The 17,555-nt window shown below is 38.2% G+C and overlaps 1 protein-coding gene across 1 annotated transcript in view; it reads right to left on the reverse strand.

Annotated features, from left to right (window-relative positions):
• Positions 1–6,245: 6,245 nt before the first annotated feature.
• The window catches only part of srgap3 (SLIT-ROBO Rho GTPase activating protein 3), a 45,190-nt gene continuing 33,880 nt past the window's right edge, over positions 6,246–17,555 (reverse strand). The window contains exons 11-22 of the mRNA XM_026349415.1: positions 17,479–17,506; positions 16,722–16,824; positions 15,871–15,931; positions 15,178–15,255; positions 14,940–15,074; positions 14,290–14,395; positions 13,633–13,860; positions 13,345–13,418; positions 11,196–11,376; positions 10,800–10,949; positions 10,385–10,700; positions 6,246–9,897 (exon numbers count right to left, since the gene is read on the reverse strand). Coding sequence (XP_026205200.1) covers positions 9,451–9,897; positions 10,385–10,700; positions 10,800–10,949; positions 11,196–11,376; positions 13,345–13,418; positions 13,633–13,860; positions 14,290–14,395; positions 14,940–15,074; positions 15,178–15,255; positions 15,871–15,931; positions 16,722–16,824; positions 17,479–17,506 — 1,907 coding nt within the window. The 3' untranslated portion in view covers positions 6,246–9,450. The remainder of the gene's footprint in view (positions 9,898–10,384; positions 10,701–10,799; positions 10,950–11,195; positions 11,377–13,344; positions 13,419–13,632; positions 13,861–14,289; positions 14,396–14,939; positions 15,075–15,177; positions 15,256–15,870; positions 15,932–16,721; positions 16,825–17,478; positions 17,507–17,555) is intronic.

Consider the following 17,555-nt stretch of genomic DNA (forward strand, 5'->3'; position numbering starts at 1 on the left):
AATAGATTGAAAGAGACAAGATTTTTTCCAGATGTTTGTATTTCCGTGATTAAGGAAGGCAGCCCCTCGACGTTTAAACCCTGGTAAATCTACCCATGACTCCAACCAGGAAACCTGAGACTGGAAAAAAGTTTTTCTCATAACAACTGACTTAATGTTCCTCTACTGTGCCATCTTTACTGTTGATTTGTTAGTTGACAAACAGACAAGTGTTCTTGGATGACAACAGTATAAAAAGTATGGCAGTCCAATCCATGGAAAAATATGTGACAGTTGTTTCAATTGTCTAGTCAAGAACCAAAACTAAACAACTCCACATAAAGTATGTGCGGCAAGCATAAATACTCGACAGTAGCAGTTTTCAGGGCTTCACAGACAGTGACTATAAGTACCGTAAGCATCCCGCTACTCCCGCTACACAGTGTTATATAGCACCAACAACTGGTATTCCAGCTGTCAGCTAACAGTGGCTCGGGCCAGTACTGTCCTCAATATCATTGATCACCTGTCCTCAGCAAGGCACTAAGTGCCCCATGCATCTGCGCCCTGGGACACCTTGACCCCAAGACAGACACATACTATGTGTTGCATAGTAAGTATGTGCAAATCTCAAGCCGCTATGCGAAAGCACAGTTTTATGTGTAAAAGGGCCACCAACTGTGACACATCCATATTTAAGGAAAAACAGTCTTACAAATGCCACATTATCACAGTTGTGCAGTTACTTTGTATTTTAATGTTTGCCTCTTCCAAGTTCTAGCTACGTACTAAGCAAAGTACTCTTCCCAGCTTGCAGAATCATTAAAATAATTATTCAGCCTTCCAGAAGAAGCTCTGCACGCTCTACATCCCATTTAACAATGTAAATGTAAGATTTAAATGTAAAATGTATTAATCTTATATTTTCTTTTGCATGTACAAACACAGAAATGAACCAGTTAGTGTCCTAAAAAGCTGAAACAAGATGTTAACCTTTCCAGTGTATTTACAATACATTGAATCATGTCATATGTGATTATTTAATCACATGACTAGCCACAGGCATTAATGTGCAGTAATTAGATTTTCCCTGGTGGATGCATTCAGATCCTCTGGCCAGCAAAATAATTTCACAGTGTTGCCAAAGCATTAATGACTCTCTCTCTCATTACCAAATCATTTGCTAACAAGGTTTCCCTGCAGAGGAGGATGAGACCACTTCAGTTTGCTTTTTTGCCATTTGTCACACAAAGTGTGAAAATGAGAAACATTCATTATAGATTGTCTGTTACCAAATTGTTGGTTTTTTTTTTTTTTTCGTTGAAAATTAATAAATTATGTTGTCACTATTCATTATTTTCTCTTTGGACACAATCACATATCTAAGAAGGCCAGAAGGTTTTTTTAAAAAAAAGAAAAAGCTTTACTTCATTAAAATAGCAAACGTCAACATCTATCAGACTGCTTTCTTTCCATTTTTTGCGTGCCTTTTGTATGATTAACTGAATTTATTCCGCCAAAAACAATATAATGCACCTCTGTTTTGCATTTTCCAGATTCAAGTCTTTATATCGAAACCATTTCTTCACTTGTGTGAGTTTATGTATGTCTGCATATCTGTTTGACATCTCACTGCTTCATTTATTCTTACTTATCAAATGACAAAAGGCTTGGGCCATGCTTTGAACTCTTTCAACCTGCACTGAATGAATGGAGTGTTTAAAAGACCAGAATTTAAAAAGTACTGTATGATAAATACTCACACATTAATTATATGACACAAAAACCTTTGCTTAAGTCTTCTCTGTGTCCGATGATTTGAGCTGGAGTTTGACCAACCACTATCCTCTTCCAACGCTAGGAGACATTCAGACGTGTTTGGAAACTGTGAATGTTTATTCACTGGATGCTCAGCCAAGCAGTAATCATATCCCTGTTTTAGCACGATGGCATGATGTAGTTAAAGTGTGCGAGTCACTTCATTTCAGGTTTTCAGGAGTTCTGTTACACATTAAACCCATTACCAGGTATTTTATGTGTGGTCTGGAAATTTTAAACGAGCTTTTCAGTAAGGCCATGTTACCAAATCTGTGTGTTCAAGGATTATCCACAGTACATTAAATGTTTTGTGATATTCTGTCAGACTGAGCCTGTCGTAAAATTTCTTTTTTTACGCATTTTGTTTTCTTAGTGTTCTAACTCTCTCCTTACATGGAGAAAATATAATGATACAGTACATATAATAACAAACCAATGTCTGGTGTTTCAAAGGCTATGGGTGAATTCTTTTGTTAATCAGTGCCTACTCATTTTTAACACAAAAGAAAAGTGTCTCACTAGGTAACACTAAGTAAAATTGTATGGATTATTCCTAAATCCTTTGTTTCAAGTTCAGTTGCAGTGGTTATGATCTGAGCTGTCACTTCTCGAAAGGAGATTAATTCACAATGATTCCCTAATATTCAGTTTTAAATAACAGATTTATTGGTTTTACACAAAAAAGTTAAAATAAAAAACAATCTACATTTAATCCTTTTCTCACTGAAGAATCCACATTATATGTATATATTTTAATAGTTTAAAAATGTACCCTATTCACTATGAAAAATCATGAGCCGGAGTAACATCTGCAGAGTAACCTGTCACATGTGGGCAAACGTTGTCCAGATTACTATCGTGTACTATGTGCAGTACTTTGATGTAAATTAAAACAAGCTTTACACATGAGAAATACATTTGGAAACAATGAGGTTTCAAGTTTCTGATTATAAGCAGCCTTTTACTGACCTGATGCTGCTATTGTTTCAACATATACTGTGTTGCTATAGTCAACAAGAAGATCTGCATTGCCTTTTTTACTTAGCTGTGAGCCTAAACTAAGTTCCAACTAACACACCACAGATCACCGTAGCATTTTCATTAAGGGTCCCATGCCTAAGGGGGAAAAATGTCCTTTATGTGAAACTAAATCCAGGCTGCATTATGGTTTCTCTAAAAATAATTGTTGTGGGTGAACATAAATCCTGGCATATGGCATTGTAATGGTTTTAGATCCTGTAGGCTGAGGTGAGTCTGAATTAATATTAACATTGACTATGTGATTGACAGGTCTGAAACACACGGTGTCAAAAGACTGTGCCGTGCTTTGCCTTATCACTATTACTGTTACCTATACAGTATAGTACATCTCTATCTAATGAGGCCCTTAGCATCCAGCCCCATGTTACCCAGTGCACAGGTCTGGACCTGTTCAGCATCTTAACAATAGCTGGAACTGCAGAGAACAAGAGCAAACAGATGGAGCTGCAAGTGTATCTGGTTTCAAACAATGGTACTGAACATGCTAGACGGCCTTGGCCTTGAAAATGTCGATGACAGAGGTCTGTTTTAGTGATTGACTCTTGATTTATTCTTGTGTTGTTCATGTGTTGTATGTGTTCTACATTGTTAAAACTGGGTTTTATTTAGCAGGAGAGTGCAGCAGCCGGCCCTCTGGCTTTTCAGATCTACTCATGCGAAGATGAGAATATGCAAAAAGTCTGTTTATCCAATTTAGTTTTAATGCCATTCCTGATCACTAATAGGCTTTATGTATTAGACAGTGAGGCTGTTTTATGTCCTTGATTTTAATACATTTATTTTTATTCTGAAACCCTGTTTTGTAATTATTAGTGGAGCTTTAGTCGCATTACTTATGACGTCTGATGTGAAATACCTTTGGCTAAATTACTGTAGATTGAACTTGACTTAACTGCCTGCAACAAAGTCACAATAACTGCCAGGAAGTTTTGTATTGATATGTGTAGTATACATGTTATACAAATGTTACATTTGAATATCCATAATAATAGTAGGTATAAAGCCCATTTAACTTAAAATGTATGGACATTTAATTAGTCTAAAAGGATGGTAGTCAGTGGAAAGAGATAAAAAAAAGAATAGAGAGATGGTGATAAGTGATGGAGGTGTTTGTTTGAACTGTCACTTCATTGTCCTAGTCTGTGCATTGAATCTGGATTTCAATAACAAACATTATTTTCTATCAACTACTATACTCTTGTATTGGATTAGTCAAGAGTAACATAAATTATATAATTTTACAGCACAGGAAAATTTTGAATCAACCACTGAGAATTAATTAAGTAATAAATAAGACCTTTAACTGTGAGTATTAACAACAAATAACTCATCTACCACACAAATAGCTGTGAGATAAATGCTTACTGTAACTAATGGCATTGTGTAGTTGATTATGTAAGACCAGCTTCTTCGTGGGTCTCTCTGTTGACATCTCTCTTCTCTCTTCTTCCTTTTTATTAAAACATCTACACTTCAAAGCTTTTGTGTGAAGTCTCATTTATTATGCCACTGCAAAAACACAATAAATATAAATAAAATACATATTTCTAAATAGAATATTTTAAAGTTTCAAACTGAAATTTAAATGAATACATATTAAATTCAACTTGTATGTGCATGTGTGGCATGCCATGCGTCCTATGGTGTGATCAGTATGAGGATGTGCGTGGACAATGCAAAATAGAGTGGAGAGGATTTAATGTCTAATACATGGTTTATATTGCTGCTCTTCTGCCTCCCAGCTCATAAAAGATACAGGTTTGGAAATGTCACTGAATTCAGAGTTGTTTATTGATATATAATAGTACAATTGTTCCAGTTCCTTGAAACTGACATGGTCAGAAATTTTTAATGAAAATGCATGAAAATAAAATTCTTTGGCCAAAACATGAAAAATGAAAAAGCTTCCCATCTTTTCAAAGAAATGCCATCTGTTTTTGTTCTGCTCTCTGTTTTCTCTCTCAAAGTGTCTGGTTTTATCCTTAACCCGTAACACTTTGCATTATGTCAATGAAGCCGCGAGCAAGGCCTTGTGTTCATTGAATGTATACAAAAGAGGTGGAAAATAGATTATTAAGTAAGTAAATAATAGGATTATCTTTATTCCAAATTATTTCCACAACACAGTACAATAATTTCATTTGAGATTATTTATAGTACCTACTTAGTTTTTTGTGTGTTAAGCTGAAAGCAGAGAAGGTGAAGGTTGAAACAGAAAGTTATGATAATTTTGTTCTACTGTGACTCTCACAAATGAGATTAAGCATTATTGAAGAGTTTTCTCTCATTTGCGCATTAATTATAAGGGAAGATAAGACAAATTAGGCCACTGGAGAGGGCTTATGCAACTTATTTTTGAACCAGCTGTAGCTTCGGTTCTTCACTGATGAAGCATACTTCATTCTACAGAGGTATAAAACTGACACACAACTGGCATAAAAAAAAAATATGTAACATCTGTATTTTTCTAACATAACATATTTGCCAACAAGGGGATTTGAGGATGTACAGTACTTATTCGTGATGTGATAATTATGTTAATTTTGATACACTTTTCTTTTAATACACCCTTTTTTATTCTCCTGCAATTGTTTCTGAACCATTTAAACAAATCTTCAAACCCAGCACACAACACCTTAGTAAACAGTAGGCATCCCATAACTTCTGGACTAATTTTACTTCCAGACTAATAAAAATGGGAACACAGCTGCTTGTTTGACATGATCTTGTTGAACAAGTAGTTCTCAGGTGGAACAAATTGAATTTTGTTTATGCACTGCTAGTGTGACTTGTTGGTGCAACATGCTCTGACCAATAGACTAGAAACACAGTTTCAAACTCTGTTCTCAGTGTAGCCATCACTGAATCATTTAGTCCTTATTCTCAGGCTAATCAACACACTCAGCATATAAAAATTATGTTCATCAAACCCTCACACTCTGTTTCTCCATCAGGTGGTCACAGAATGAACTACAGACTATTTTCTATGGAAAAACAACAATATGAACAATAAAAACTTTTGTTTCCAGAGCCTTAAAAAGAAAGTTCACTTTGGTACTGAATTTGTTTTATCCAAATATTTGTTTTTATTCTAGCCTATTTATGTTTTAAAGCATACTATGTATTTTTAGTTTGGCATGACATGATCCTTTTAGTTCTTTTCTTGATGCATTTTGTCTTACAACATGTACATGTGGCTGTGAATGACCTCATTTGAAAGGCTCTGTATATGTATATACATACATACATATTGCTTTGTCCCATTATGTCTATACTAAAAAATTATGAGATGTTAAAGTTTCAAAATCTTCCTTCATCTAATCGTGTGTTGTTTCTATCTGTTTTTCTAACATAAAACACTTCCTGTCCTCAAATGGATATAAAAAAAGGCAATTTTTCACAAACAATTCATTAAGAATGTCCAGATCATAGAACAATAATGGATTTATTAGGACACAGGGGTTTTCAACATCCAGTCAGTGGTATGGCGTACATTACATCACAGGGTTTCAACCAACCTGACACTCAACGACAAACAGCATCACTAGACAAACGATTAAAGAGAAGGTAAACAGTGTGACAACAACTTGCACTCTGGTCCCCACAACATGACAGGTGCTCAGTCTTCTCCTTCACTGTGATGTTATTTTTGAATATTAACCTAAAGTCAGCATACATCGCAGGAAAGGAAATATCTGAGCAACATTACATGTAGGGAAAAGGAGAGTGCACCAAGTGCCTTGTAATCTCTACATGTAGAGATACTGTGTCAGTCCTGCTGCTGCCAACAATACTGCAATGAAAGCGAGGGCTCTTAATGGCTCAACCACAGCACAGGCAGTCCACAGGGGAATTTTAAAAAAATGAAGAAGTATTCTGAGATGATTCTACTGAACTCTACCAGTAGATTGCATGTACAGTAGTTTTTATAAGTCCTATTCTTCAGGGATCACCCAAACACAGGCAAGCAGTTCACAATGATTCTTCTATAATTCAAAAGAGGAATGGTTTTACACATCTGTTCTTTATTATGGTCTGACGTCTGAGTAGCTATAGAAAGTAAAGATAAAAAAGCAACATCAGTTAATAATAAAAATGGCAACTAATAGACAACATATTACAGTTAAAAAAGTAAATGTACAAGTCCAATAAAAATTGATGTTGTGCACAAAAGGCACTCAAATTTTCTGCTTCACTTACACAAGTGTCTATAAATAAAAAAAAAAAACAGTCTAGTTAAATATAATAATGATAATTTCACTTTTTGAAATTGTGTGCTTTCTTTGCATTTCAATAAACTTATTTTGTAACATTATCTTCATAGATTTCAACAGCGAAACAGGACAAAAAAGAAGAACAATATGGATGAACCAGGTGATTGTATTATCGGCTCCAGATCACACTCACAATGCCCACACGAGGTGACGGTGCCCAGTCGTTTGTAACATAAGCAATACCAGCAGGAGCCAGCAGAGGATGCGAGTGCACTGTATGACTACAAATGGTACATTGCCTTTTTCTGACTGTGTGAACTCTCTGTTTTCAAGAATCATCCCACACTGGACATTTGTACTTCTGTCTGTGACGACCCAAAAGCCAATGATACATGGGCAACAAGCAAATATGTTCAATTTACAGCATGTATTTCAATTATACTGCAGAATGTGCATAATGACTGCAGATTTGACCGTACTGGAATCAGTACCTGCTTTACATGCTAATGCTTTGTTTTCCTCAATCAAGCATTTAAAAAAATTTATTTCACTTCTGGTTTAGCAACCAATAAAAGCTGCTTAATTTATCATTCCAAAACGCTTTTCAAGTATTAAGACTGTTTCTTTAAAAAAAAAAAAAAGAAAAAAAAAGAAAAAGAAGAAGAGAAAAAGCCAATATTGAAATAATTTGTGCATTTTCACCAAGGCAAGGCACCGCATTCAGCCACCGTGTGTCACTGTCTCATAATATGAGTCGGATATTACAGTGCAATACATGCAGTACAGAGCAGGCTCTTCGGGATGCGGATAACTAGGTCTCTAGACTAGAACTGTCAAAATGACAAAAGGTACAGTAGATATAGGTAGAGTAGATGTACAGGTATTACCCAGCACAAGAAAAAGACTACAGTCATCAGAGCATAACTGTATCTATCAACAAAGATAAGAAAAAGGGGAAAGGGCAGGAAGGAAGGAAACTGCTATGATAACAGTATGTCACAACATCTACTCTCAGGTTCCTCTGAGTGAGGATCACATCACAAATTTGAAAAATGAGAACTGTAGGGGTAAGGGTACTTTTTGATCTCTCTTTTGTTTTTTTTAAGGAATAATAAAATCACCCAAATCAGACTTAAACAGGAAACAGTTCCAAGTTTTGCGAACCGTGGGAAAATGGGCATGTGTGTCAAAAACACAATGGAGAAAACATGTGTTCAGCCACTGTGGTCTGTTCCTTAGCAATCTGTTTTCTACAGCACAATTACCAAATAGATCCTAAGCACACAGTACACGGTAAATGACTTAAAATCTATTTCACACAGCCAAAGAATATATTCGTAGTTTACCGAAGGTGATAAAAAGATGGTTTATGGTCTTTACAAGTGCCATTCACATCAACTCTTAACCTTTTTTTTTTTAGCCTGTACAAGATTAACATTTAAAAAAACTACTAATATATTATGTACAAGTTTACCACAGGATTTTTATTTTAGTTGCTACGTTAGTTTTCTGCATCTCATATACAGGACACAGGGAATGAAATGGAAATAGCCACGTTAGGTCAGCCTACTGCACACGATGATACAGGATGGCTTGGTTAGTTACGTCCTGATTAGTAATCTTTAAGACTTTCATCTTCATGCCAGGATGCTTTTATCTTTATCAGTGAATTTTCAAATTAAAATTGTATGCTAACAATGATCATGTGAGAAAACTCATCAGTCTTCTTTTCAATAATGCAAGGCTTTAATGTTTTTAATTATCTTTTCCAAACCCTGCATGCAGAATTATATAATGTTCAACGTCCACTGAGTTATAGTACAAACAGGAAGCGTGGCAACTCCAAGTCAGTCTGTATGGACAGCCATGAGGGCTGTGAACTAAATGCTAAATAGACATTGTAGGCCTGAATGTCAACACTAGTCCAGGTGAGGTGTTTCATACGTAAGAACTGAAGTGACTGAAAGATCATCTGGACAGGGGGAGCTGGGTGGAAACTAAGACCAAATTTCACACAAGTATTGCTTCACTTGCATTTAAAGTATCTCTGAAACGAGAAAACGGCAACAGATGTTTTTTTTTTAATTGAGGTACAACTGAAATACATGTATACTTATACATATTTACTGTAATTAAATCAAGTTTCAAAAACAGTTGAGCTTTACGCTATCACACCTCTACAGCCTCTTCCACCGTTTTATCACCATGGCAACATATTATAGCTCCTTTCAGGAGCTTCCTGAATACATATATATATATATATATATATATAATTAAGTCAGGCAGAAAACAGAGAGCAAAATATCCGTATCTGCTCGTCACACATGAGCACCCACTTCCATAAGCCTTCCCCTTATTTTGGAAAGCTTTACCTCGATCCTAACAGATCCCACCTTTGCTACATGGTACCAGACTTATCCCCAGCATCACTGGACGTATTCAGGTTAGAACCAGCAGATGCGTTGTTACTGGGAAATATCTTCTCAGTGGGAGTTACAGCAGGGCTGCCGACTCCTGAAGAGCTTGAACTGCTCGAGCGGTGTTGCGTTGGGGGTGGACGCACCGGTCTCATAGATGGAGGGCGCAGCTGAGCCCCGACCAACCTGGCTGAGAGAGCAGGTTTGAAGGTGGTCATCATTTCAGACGTAGAGCTGCTGCTACGGCGCATGGCTGCATCCGGGTCACGAATCATAATAGTATGCAGTGGGCTTCCGGGCTCTGAGCTAACTGGGTTCTTCATGGGTTCCAGGGTGTCCAACACCACATCGGGAGCCTGCTTAACAGTGTTCTGCCGCTCTAACTCACGTAGCTCATGAAGTGCTGTAGTCATAGTCTTCTCTATGTCCTAATAGAGGAAATGTGAGGATGAGGAAAACATCAATGTGCAACTTCCAGTAAAAAAGACATTTAGAGAGTTGATGTATTTGTACTTGACTTCCAGGCAACCATTGGTTCCCATTAATTTCTGTCAGGTATGAAAATAAATTAGCCAACTCCTAAAGCATGCTAATGTTGTGTAATAATGCATCACAACGAACATCACATCTGCCATAACGTTTTTCACTGTTACTGCAGTTTAATTACAGCTCTACATAAACAAAAGAGAGTAAGAGATAAGAAGAGAGTTTGTTATCAATGATTGTGTCATATTTCAGCTCAGATTTCAAATTACAGTTACGTGTGGCTGGAAAAGTTGGTTGGATGACAGACAGACTAGAAATTCCTACAGTATAAAGTAAAGCACAAAAGCAGAAAATACTCTAATAAACTACAGGTTATGACTTGCTCTGTAAAAATACTTAAAAGGCTAGGGGTTGATAAAAAGGCCTTACCTCAGCCAGAGCCTCTGTCTCCAGTGATTTGTGGTCCCCGAGGCTGCTGTGACGAGTAGCCCCTGGCACTGGTCTCAGCGGGTGGCCCTCAGGGTAGGCCTTCCTGTCTCCATAGTTGATGCTTCCTGCACTGCCAAAGGTACCAAGTCGCCTCTTTTCTGGGCTCTCCATACGAGCCTTGCTTATAGACATCTTGTGGGGGCTGCTGGGACAGGCTGCAGCCCGCGGCGGAGTGTCAGCCACTCTGGTTGGGCTGTGGGTCTCTGGACCACTCCGGCGGCGTGGGATTGCAGCACCATCTGACCTCAACCTCACCCTGCAGAGATGGATCAGATCAGAACAGCAGTCAAACAAGGGAACTCCTCTTCAGTGGCACAAAGATTGAAAACAAAAAAGTGTTGTTATTTATATCCACCTCCCCATGCCTCCTCCAAAGCTGTAATCAGGTGACTGTTCACATGGTGATGGGGCGTCATTTTTGGAGGAGCCTTTTTCATCCAGCAGTGGTCCACTGCTCGCTTCACTGTCTGCTTTCTGGCTGAGATTATCTGAGAAGGCATCATCCCTAAAACAGCAGAGAGACTAGTGATGAGCATAAAGTACGTTGTGCACAAAAAGCACATACACTAAACTTTAATATGCAATACTGAGTATAACTGAGTCAAGTATATAAAAAAAAACATTATTCAGTATTATAATGTTGTCACTGATGATGGTCTGTAAAATAACAAGTGACTAACTTTTAAAGAGAGATACTAATCATATAGAGAATTACATGACAGCTCCTGAAACGCGTTTCACTGTTACTCACATATCTTGGACTACAATGTACTGATGTGGGATCAGACCATCCACACCGTTATGGCGGCCCTCCCACCAGTCTTCAGATGCTCGGTGATACAGAAGAAGAGAAGCTCCCTTCTTGAAGGACAGCTCCCTGGGGCTGCGTCCCACATAATCAAACTTGGCAATAGCCTCAATTTGTTCAACCTCTAAAAAATATAAACAGACAAAAAGATATTATCAAAAAAAAAACATAAATAACGACATGGTACTGATTGTATTCAAGGTACAGACATAATAAGTAATGCTATTTCTTTCCCGGACAACATGATACGCAATCTTGGCCCAATTCAAGATCCAGTACCAAAACAAACATATGTAATTCTAACTTATCCTTTGCCACATTTACATAATTAATATGATCTAAGGCAAAATACTGTTGTGTATAAATAGAAGGGAAAAGCTTTTTTGTGCCTAAAATAAAAGACATGTGTACGTTGTATTTCAATAGTCCAACCAGCAGAGGTCAGTCAATCTTAACACTGTGTTTAACATAAATTATCTTTGAGCAGGAAAACTTAAAATCAGAGACATGTTAAGGATGAGAAAAGCATTTTAATTAACAATTGCGGTTTTGTACAACTTTGGCTTCAATTGTAATAAAACGTTACCATCATCACAGCAAAGTTTGTATGTTCTCATGAATTACAACATCTACCTGCTTTTCTAGTCAATGAAAACTAAGCTATTGCCAGAGAACTCCAACTGAACTGACTCCAACACGCACTGCAGAGCCACAGAGTTTAAAATGTCACATAAGACTCAGTATTAAGGCCAGGAAGAGCAGAACCTACAGCAGGCAATCAGCTTTTGTTCTCTTCTTCAAGAGTGAGAAAACAAGGAACGGGACGACACTCATTGCAAATACAGCCAAAAGCACAGATGAAGCTGTGAGATAAGGTCATCCCACTGTGACCCAACACTCTCTGTACTTCATAGGCCTGTCTGTTCAGTCTACTCTGACAGATAATATTCTGTGTATCACCTGTGTTTTGGCTTTTTGAGCCTGCCCCAGTTATGTATTCAAAGCTCACAGGAGAAATGGGGAAATACTGCACAAAGGAGAAAGTCCCAAGAGAATTGCTGACTAATGCTGAACAAAGAGCGAGCAGGGGAGGAGGGAGAAGGGGGGAGTGAAAGAGAGCGAGCAAGGAGACACGCATACACACACAGAGAGCACAGAGAGAGAGAGAGATGGATCAAAGAGGCAATGCTGCATGCCAACACTGTTTAGTCAACTCGCCTTCAGCTTCAAACATCACATAAGCCTTCGCGATCATAAGCTGTTGCAGCGCAAACCTTCCTCACCCCTCAGTCACAATCCTTAAAAAAAGAGGTCAGTACATACTTAACTCTTTCTCATCCTAAAAGACTGCTGGAATCACATCTTACCTATTCACAGGTGTAATTCATACTCTTTGAAAGATGTGGATAGCTTTGAAATGCTTCTCTTTAAATGATCAAACTGACAGACTGTAACATCAGTAAAAAACATTATTTCATATTTGTTTCTAACGCAACTACTGGGACTCTGAATTTTAATATTGCTCTAAGTATTTGTGTGAATGCAAAAAAAACAGCAATAGGTTGCAACAATTTGTTTTGCTTTGTACAGTATCATCAAATAAACCAACATCTATTCCTAGATCCGACCTTCATTCAGTGCACACAGATAAGATCCAGTTCACATCACTACTAATATTAGATGCAGTGAATCAGATAAAGTGAGTCTACAGCCATCCTAGTAGCCCTGTTAGCTCAATGTATGTCATGCACGTTTACATTTAATCTTTTTTTTTTAAGCCAAAAAAGCAAAAGTGAAGCAGCATATTGTTCCATGTTGACCATCTTACTAACATTTACCAATTAAAACAACAAAGTACCGGACAGATTATTTTTTATTCTAGGAGGGTACTAGATGTGAAGTCAGGAGCTCATTAAAGTCAGTATAATTCATTTTCTGCGCATCAAATTTTATGCAGTCAGTTGTTCAAATATTTCAGTCTGGACCAACTGCCAGGTCAACACTGCTATCCCCAAAACTGCGCTGCTGGTATAACATACCAGCAGCACACCATACATAACACACCAAAGCAATAACAAAATGATGTACAGACCTTCATCACTAGTGTGTGGTTCGGTGCCATTGTCAGCCTCATCAATGGTCCCTGGTTCACTGTGAGGGCTGTCACTGCAGTAGCAAATGAAAGTGAAGTCACTGTCTGATCAGAACATGACAAATATAATAAGTTTATGAACAATAAAAATGTTCAAGAGAGTCATTAGTTAATATAACGTCACAGGGTCCCCTTAAAATGAACACAATTCAGAGGTGACAGAACTCTCATCTCAACATATACAGTATAACGGTCCCTTTCTCTACATCTGGTCCAGCTGATACTCACCAGTACTCCTCCCCTCCAGTCATGCACTTTTCATACATTGGGCCATCCAGCTCACGCTGACTGGGAAAGATGACTTCATTATGAATGATGATGGTCTTTATGACTTCATTAACATGTGCCTGGCACGCTACAGGATCCTGGCCATCTGGGATGGGCATCAGGGTCGGACCAAAGCAGATAGCCAAATTGTATGAATCCATCATGTTCTCATCACTGTACTGGGAGAGACTGAGGAAAAGAACAACATTGTGCATTTGTGCATAAAAGACAGACTAAAGTATAGGCTACAGTTTTGACAAGCATTGCATACTTGATTGTGCACCTTGGTTAACATTTGTCTAGAAGGAGTATGGTGATGGGGGTATAGGAAAAGGGAGTAAAAACCAGGGGGTATTAAACCAAAACTCAGGTAGTCAAACTCAAGTAATAACTTCTAAGTAATAAATTCTAAAACACTGCAGCCACAGTGACATGAGTGTAGTTCTTGCATGATATTAAATATATTTAGTAGCGGTTTTGCCCAATAAAACTATATTGAGGTTAGAGGTAATGTGCAGGATCAAATGTCACTGCCTTTCTAGTAAAAAGAACAGATTCATATTTATATACTAAGCTATGGGTTCTAACTAGGTGCATTGAAGATCGTTGTAAACTCACTGATTGAGAAAAGCAAACAGGTATCTCATGACGATTATGATGGTCCGAGGAAGAGTCACAATAATCTGCTGGATGTGGTGAGCTCTCTCAGCTCCAGACTCCAGCTCTGAAAAAACACAGGACAGAGATAAGATAGAGAGAAGATGTACCCACAATTGGTTTATATTGTGACAAATGGCAGAAGAACACGGCTTTAAAACGTATGTGAGCACTGAGGCCATAACAACACTGTCGACTGAAAGACTCAAGCGCAAAAAATGATTAAAGTGAGGCTACAGCGCTGAATCACAAAAACAAGGGAAATTGTGAAAACTGTTACTTGACACTTTAATAGATGCCCCCTTCTGCCTTTCACCAGACCTCTAAGGCAAACTGAGTGATCAAACTATTAGAAACAGCAGGAAAGTGATTCTGTGGTGAACTCCAACATGTGGCCCAGATTCGTCTCCTTCTACTAGCTTTCTGTTAAATATCAGGCAGAGAGCCCTGGTGTGAAGATTGCTTCCATATGCTGCACTGCGTGCCTTTCTCTTCTTCAGTCAGGCTAAGCTGAGTAAAGAACTGCAAGGTGTATTTTGTCTTTTTTATTTGACCAGTCCCCTCATCAGGACTGTGATTGTTTTGAATGTTTTCTGCCGTGTGTGACTCACTGATGGTCGAGATGAAGTCCAGGAACCGCTCCTTTGGGAAGAGGGGGTTCTCCAGTCCTCTGAAGTACAGCTTTAGCACCCCAGCCACTGAGTTAATGTCATGCTCATTTTGGTCATCAATCAGCGGATCTTCACCTGATTAACCAAAATATGTGTGATTTCATTGCAGGCATTTAATGAATTTCAAGTGTCTGTGCCATGAAAACATGAATTATAATGTTGTTTGATTTTGACTCACCCCTCTCAAATGAGTTTTTAATATCATTGACCTCCACCTGTGATCCTGGCACACGAAATATGCCTTGCTGCTGCAACCCTGAAAGAAATACAACCCAGGCAGATATAGATTCAGAGTTACACTAGCAGATCTCAATATTATTTCCAAACCCCAGTGCTAGCTTCGTGAAAACAGATTGGAAACACATAACACAGAACAGGAAATGTAATCTAGTCATAAAGGGAGATGCGTATTTTTCCAGGAGAGGGCCCCTCAGTGAGGCTGCAGCATATGGTTTCAGTTAGAGGGTTCCTAATCAGTTTTCTGGAGTTTCATTAGGTCCAGATCCAGAGGAAAGGCCTGTAGGCAACAGCAATGAGCTGAAGACAGATGTGAAGGTAGACAGGGAGGAGTTATAAAAAGGGTGGGAGGGCGGCTGGACCCACTAAACAAAGACCAATGGGACTTTTCAAAACTCTGTGTGTGACCTATTGGTATAAGCTTGTCAAATCAATAGCTGGCAGTTGAGAGCCTCAGAAACTAAGGTGGAAAACAGAGCAGGTCAGTCTCTGTACCTGCGGCTATTTGTGAAAATGGATTGCTTCATCAAATAGCTGCTGCATAAGACTAAAGGAATTTTCAAAGGCCTTCAGAGTTTGCTTCCTTTCTCTGCCCTTTCACAGAAAAGTAGGAGCGGGATGATGGGAGACTTACCGTACAGATTGATGTATCTAATACAGCTCTCAACAACAAGTGGAATTGGTTGACCTGAATCCTGAAATGAAATAATTAAAAAAATATATATAAAAGGCAAGATGCATAATAGCAAAAAATAACTGTATAATTAATTGTTGATGATATCACAAATAACAAACAAAACAATCTAACTGCTTATTCTTATTCTTATTCTTATTGTGTTAAGCCACTAGTAAGAACCATAAGCAAAGACATTTGTTAATTGCACAATTGCAACTGTTAAAAATGCAGAATCCTAGCAGCATGCACGTGAAGCTGGAGCAGTAGCGAATACATTACAACTACCGGTAGTTTTATTTTGTCTTGTGACCTGACCTGTACTCTCTAACAACAGAGGTACCTGAATGCGGGTACGGGCATTCCTTCTTCCTCTGGGCCAGAGAGCAGCAAAGCACAGAGAAGCGGAGGAAGAGCAGAGAAGCATAACATTAGAAAAGCTCGGATGAAGAACGACCCCCGCTGCAGGTTAAAGAAGGTCAAGCACAGGAACAAAGCAGATCCACTGCTGTCTCCTACCTCCCCGTCATTCAAACAGTGACTGGACTTAGAAATACAGTATAGCTAGATATGATAAATGGTTCTAGAGGGGAATAAAGAGACAGCTGACTGCCACTCTGTATGTCTGCACTGGCAGATTCATGGAAGGAAGGAAAAGGATTAGAGGTTAAACAGAGGCGTTATATCATGATCAAGGTCAGCTGGAAGACAGAAAGGAACAGAAGGGCAAAGCGAGGAAGAGAATCTGAGCAAAGTCTGTCTTCCCCTCCTTCTCTACAGGGGCTGCTCAGTCATACACCACCAGAGGGTACCTTGATGAAGTTCTCCATATTGCCGTTAAACAGCTTATGGTTATACATGGAGCGTGGCCTAGGCTTCCGCATTTTCTGTGGTTTAGGGGGAAGGGTGGGGGGCCTGGGAAATGATGGACAAAGGGAACAAAAACATTCACATTCTGTGAAACTAAAGAACTAGATGTGGTTCTAGTGCAGGTAGGAACAAGTTGCTGCTAAAACAACAAGGAATAAAAAAATGTCCACGCATTCTTAACATGAAACACTGTTTTTTTTTTTATCATTATGTCCTGACATGTTAATTAATCTTGATGTTGACTCACTACCAACACACAGATTAATGAACATTATAGACAAAGCAGCTTCACTTTAATCGCTCATATTTTATGTTGAAACACCAAAAATCAACACAGAAACAGGTCAGAATAATTTATTTTGAAGTTCGGTGAGATGCAGCTAAGTCGTTTAAATATTGATGCCATCCTTTTAATTACATCTTTCCATTAATTACAAGTAATTAATTAAATATGACCATTAATGACAAGTCATTGCAAAGCCATGCCATATAACCATATATACAGCGTAACGTAGTAAATTAATTTGACAGTTATATTTTAGGTAAATATTTAAATGTGCTCATATTTTTGGGTATATTGTTTACCAACTACCACTGAGGTGCTTGTGCTGGGTCTTTTCACTGGTGGTATTAAATATTCTAATGTTTTGAAATGAATGGAGTAAACAGATGCAGTTCACTTATCAGAGGAGATCTTACCTTGTAGTTCCACACTCAGCTCTTTCCCCTGTGGAAAAACAAGCACAAGAGGGACATGTTGTATACTAGTGTCGTTA

This window comes from Anabas testudineus, chromosome 5, assembly GCF_900324465.2.
Source record: "Anabas testudineus chromosome 5, fAnaTes1.2, whole genome shotgun sequence".
In the NCBI taxonomy this organism is placed as follows: domain Eukaryota; kingdom Metazoa; phylum Chordata; class Actinopteri; order Anabantiformes; family Anabantidae; genus Anabas; species Anabas testudineus.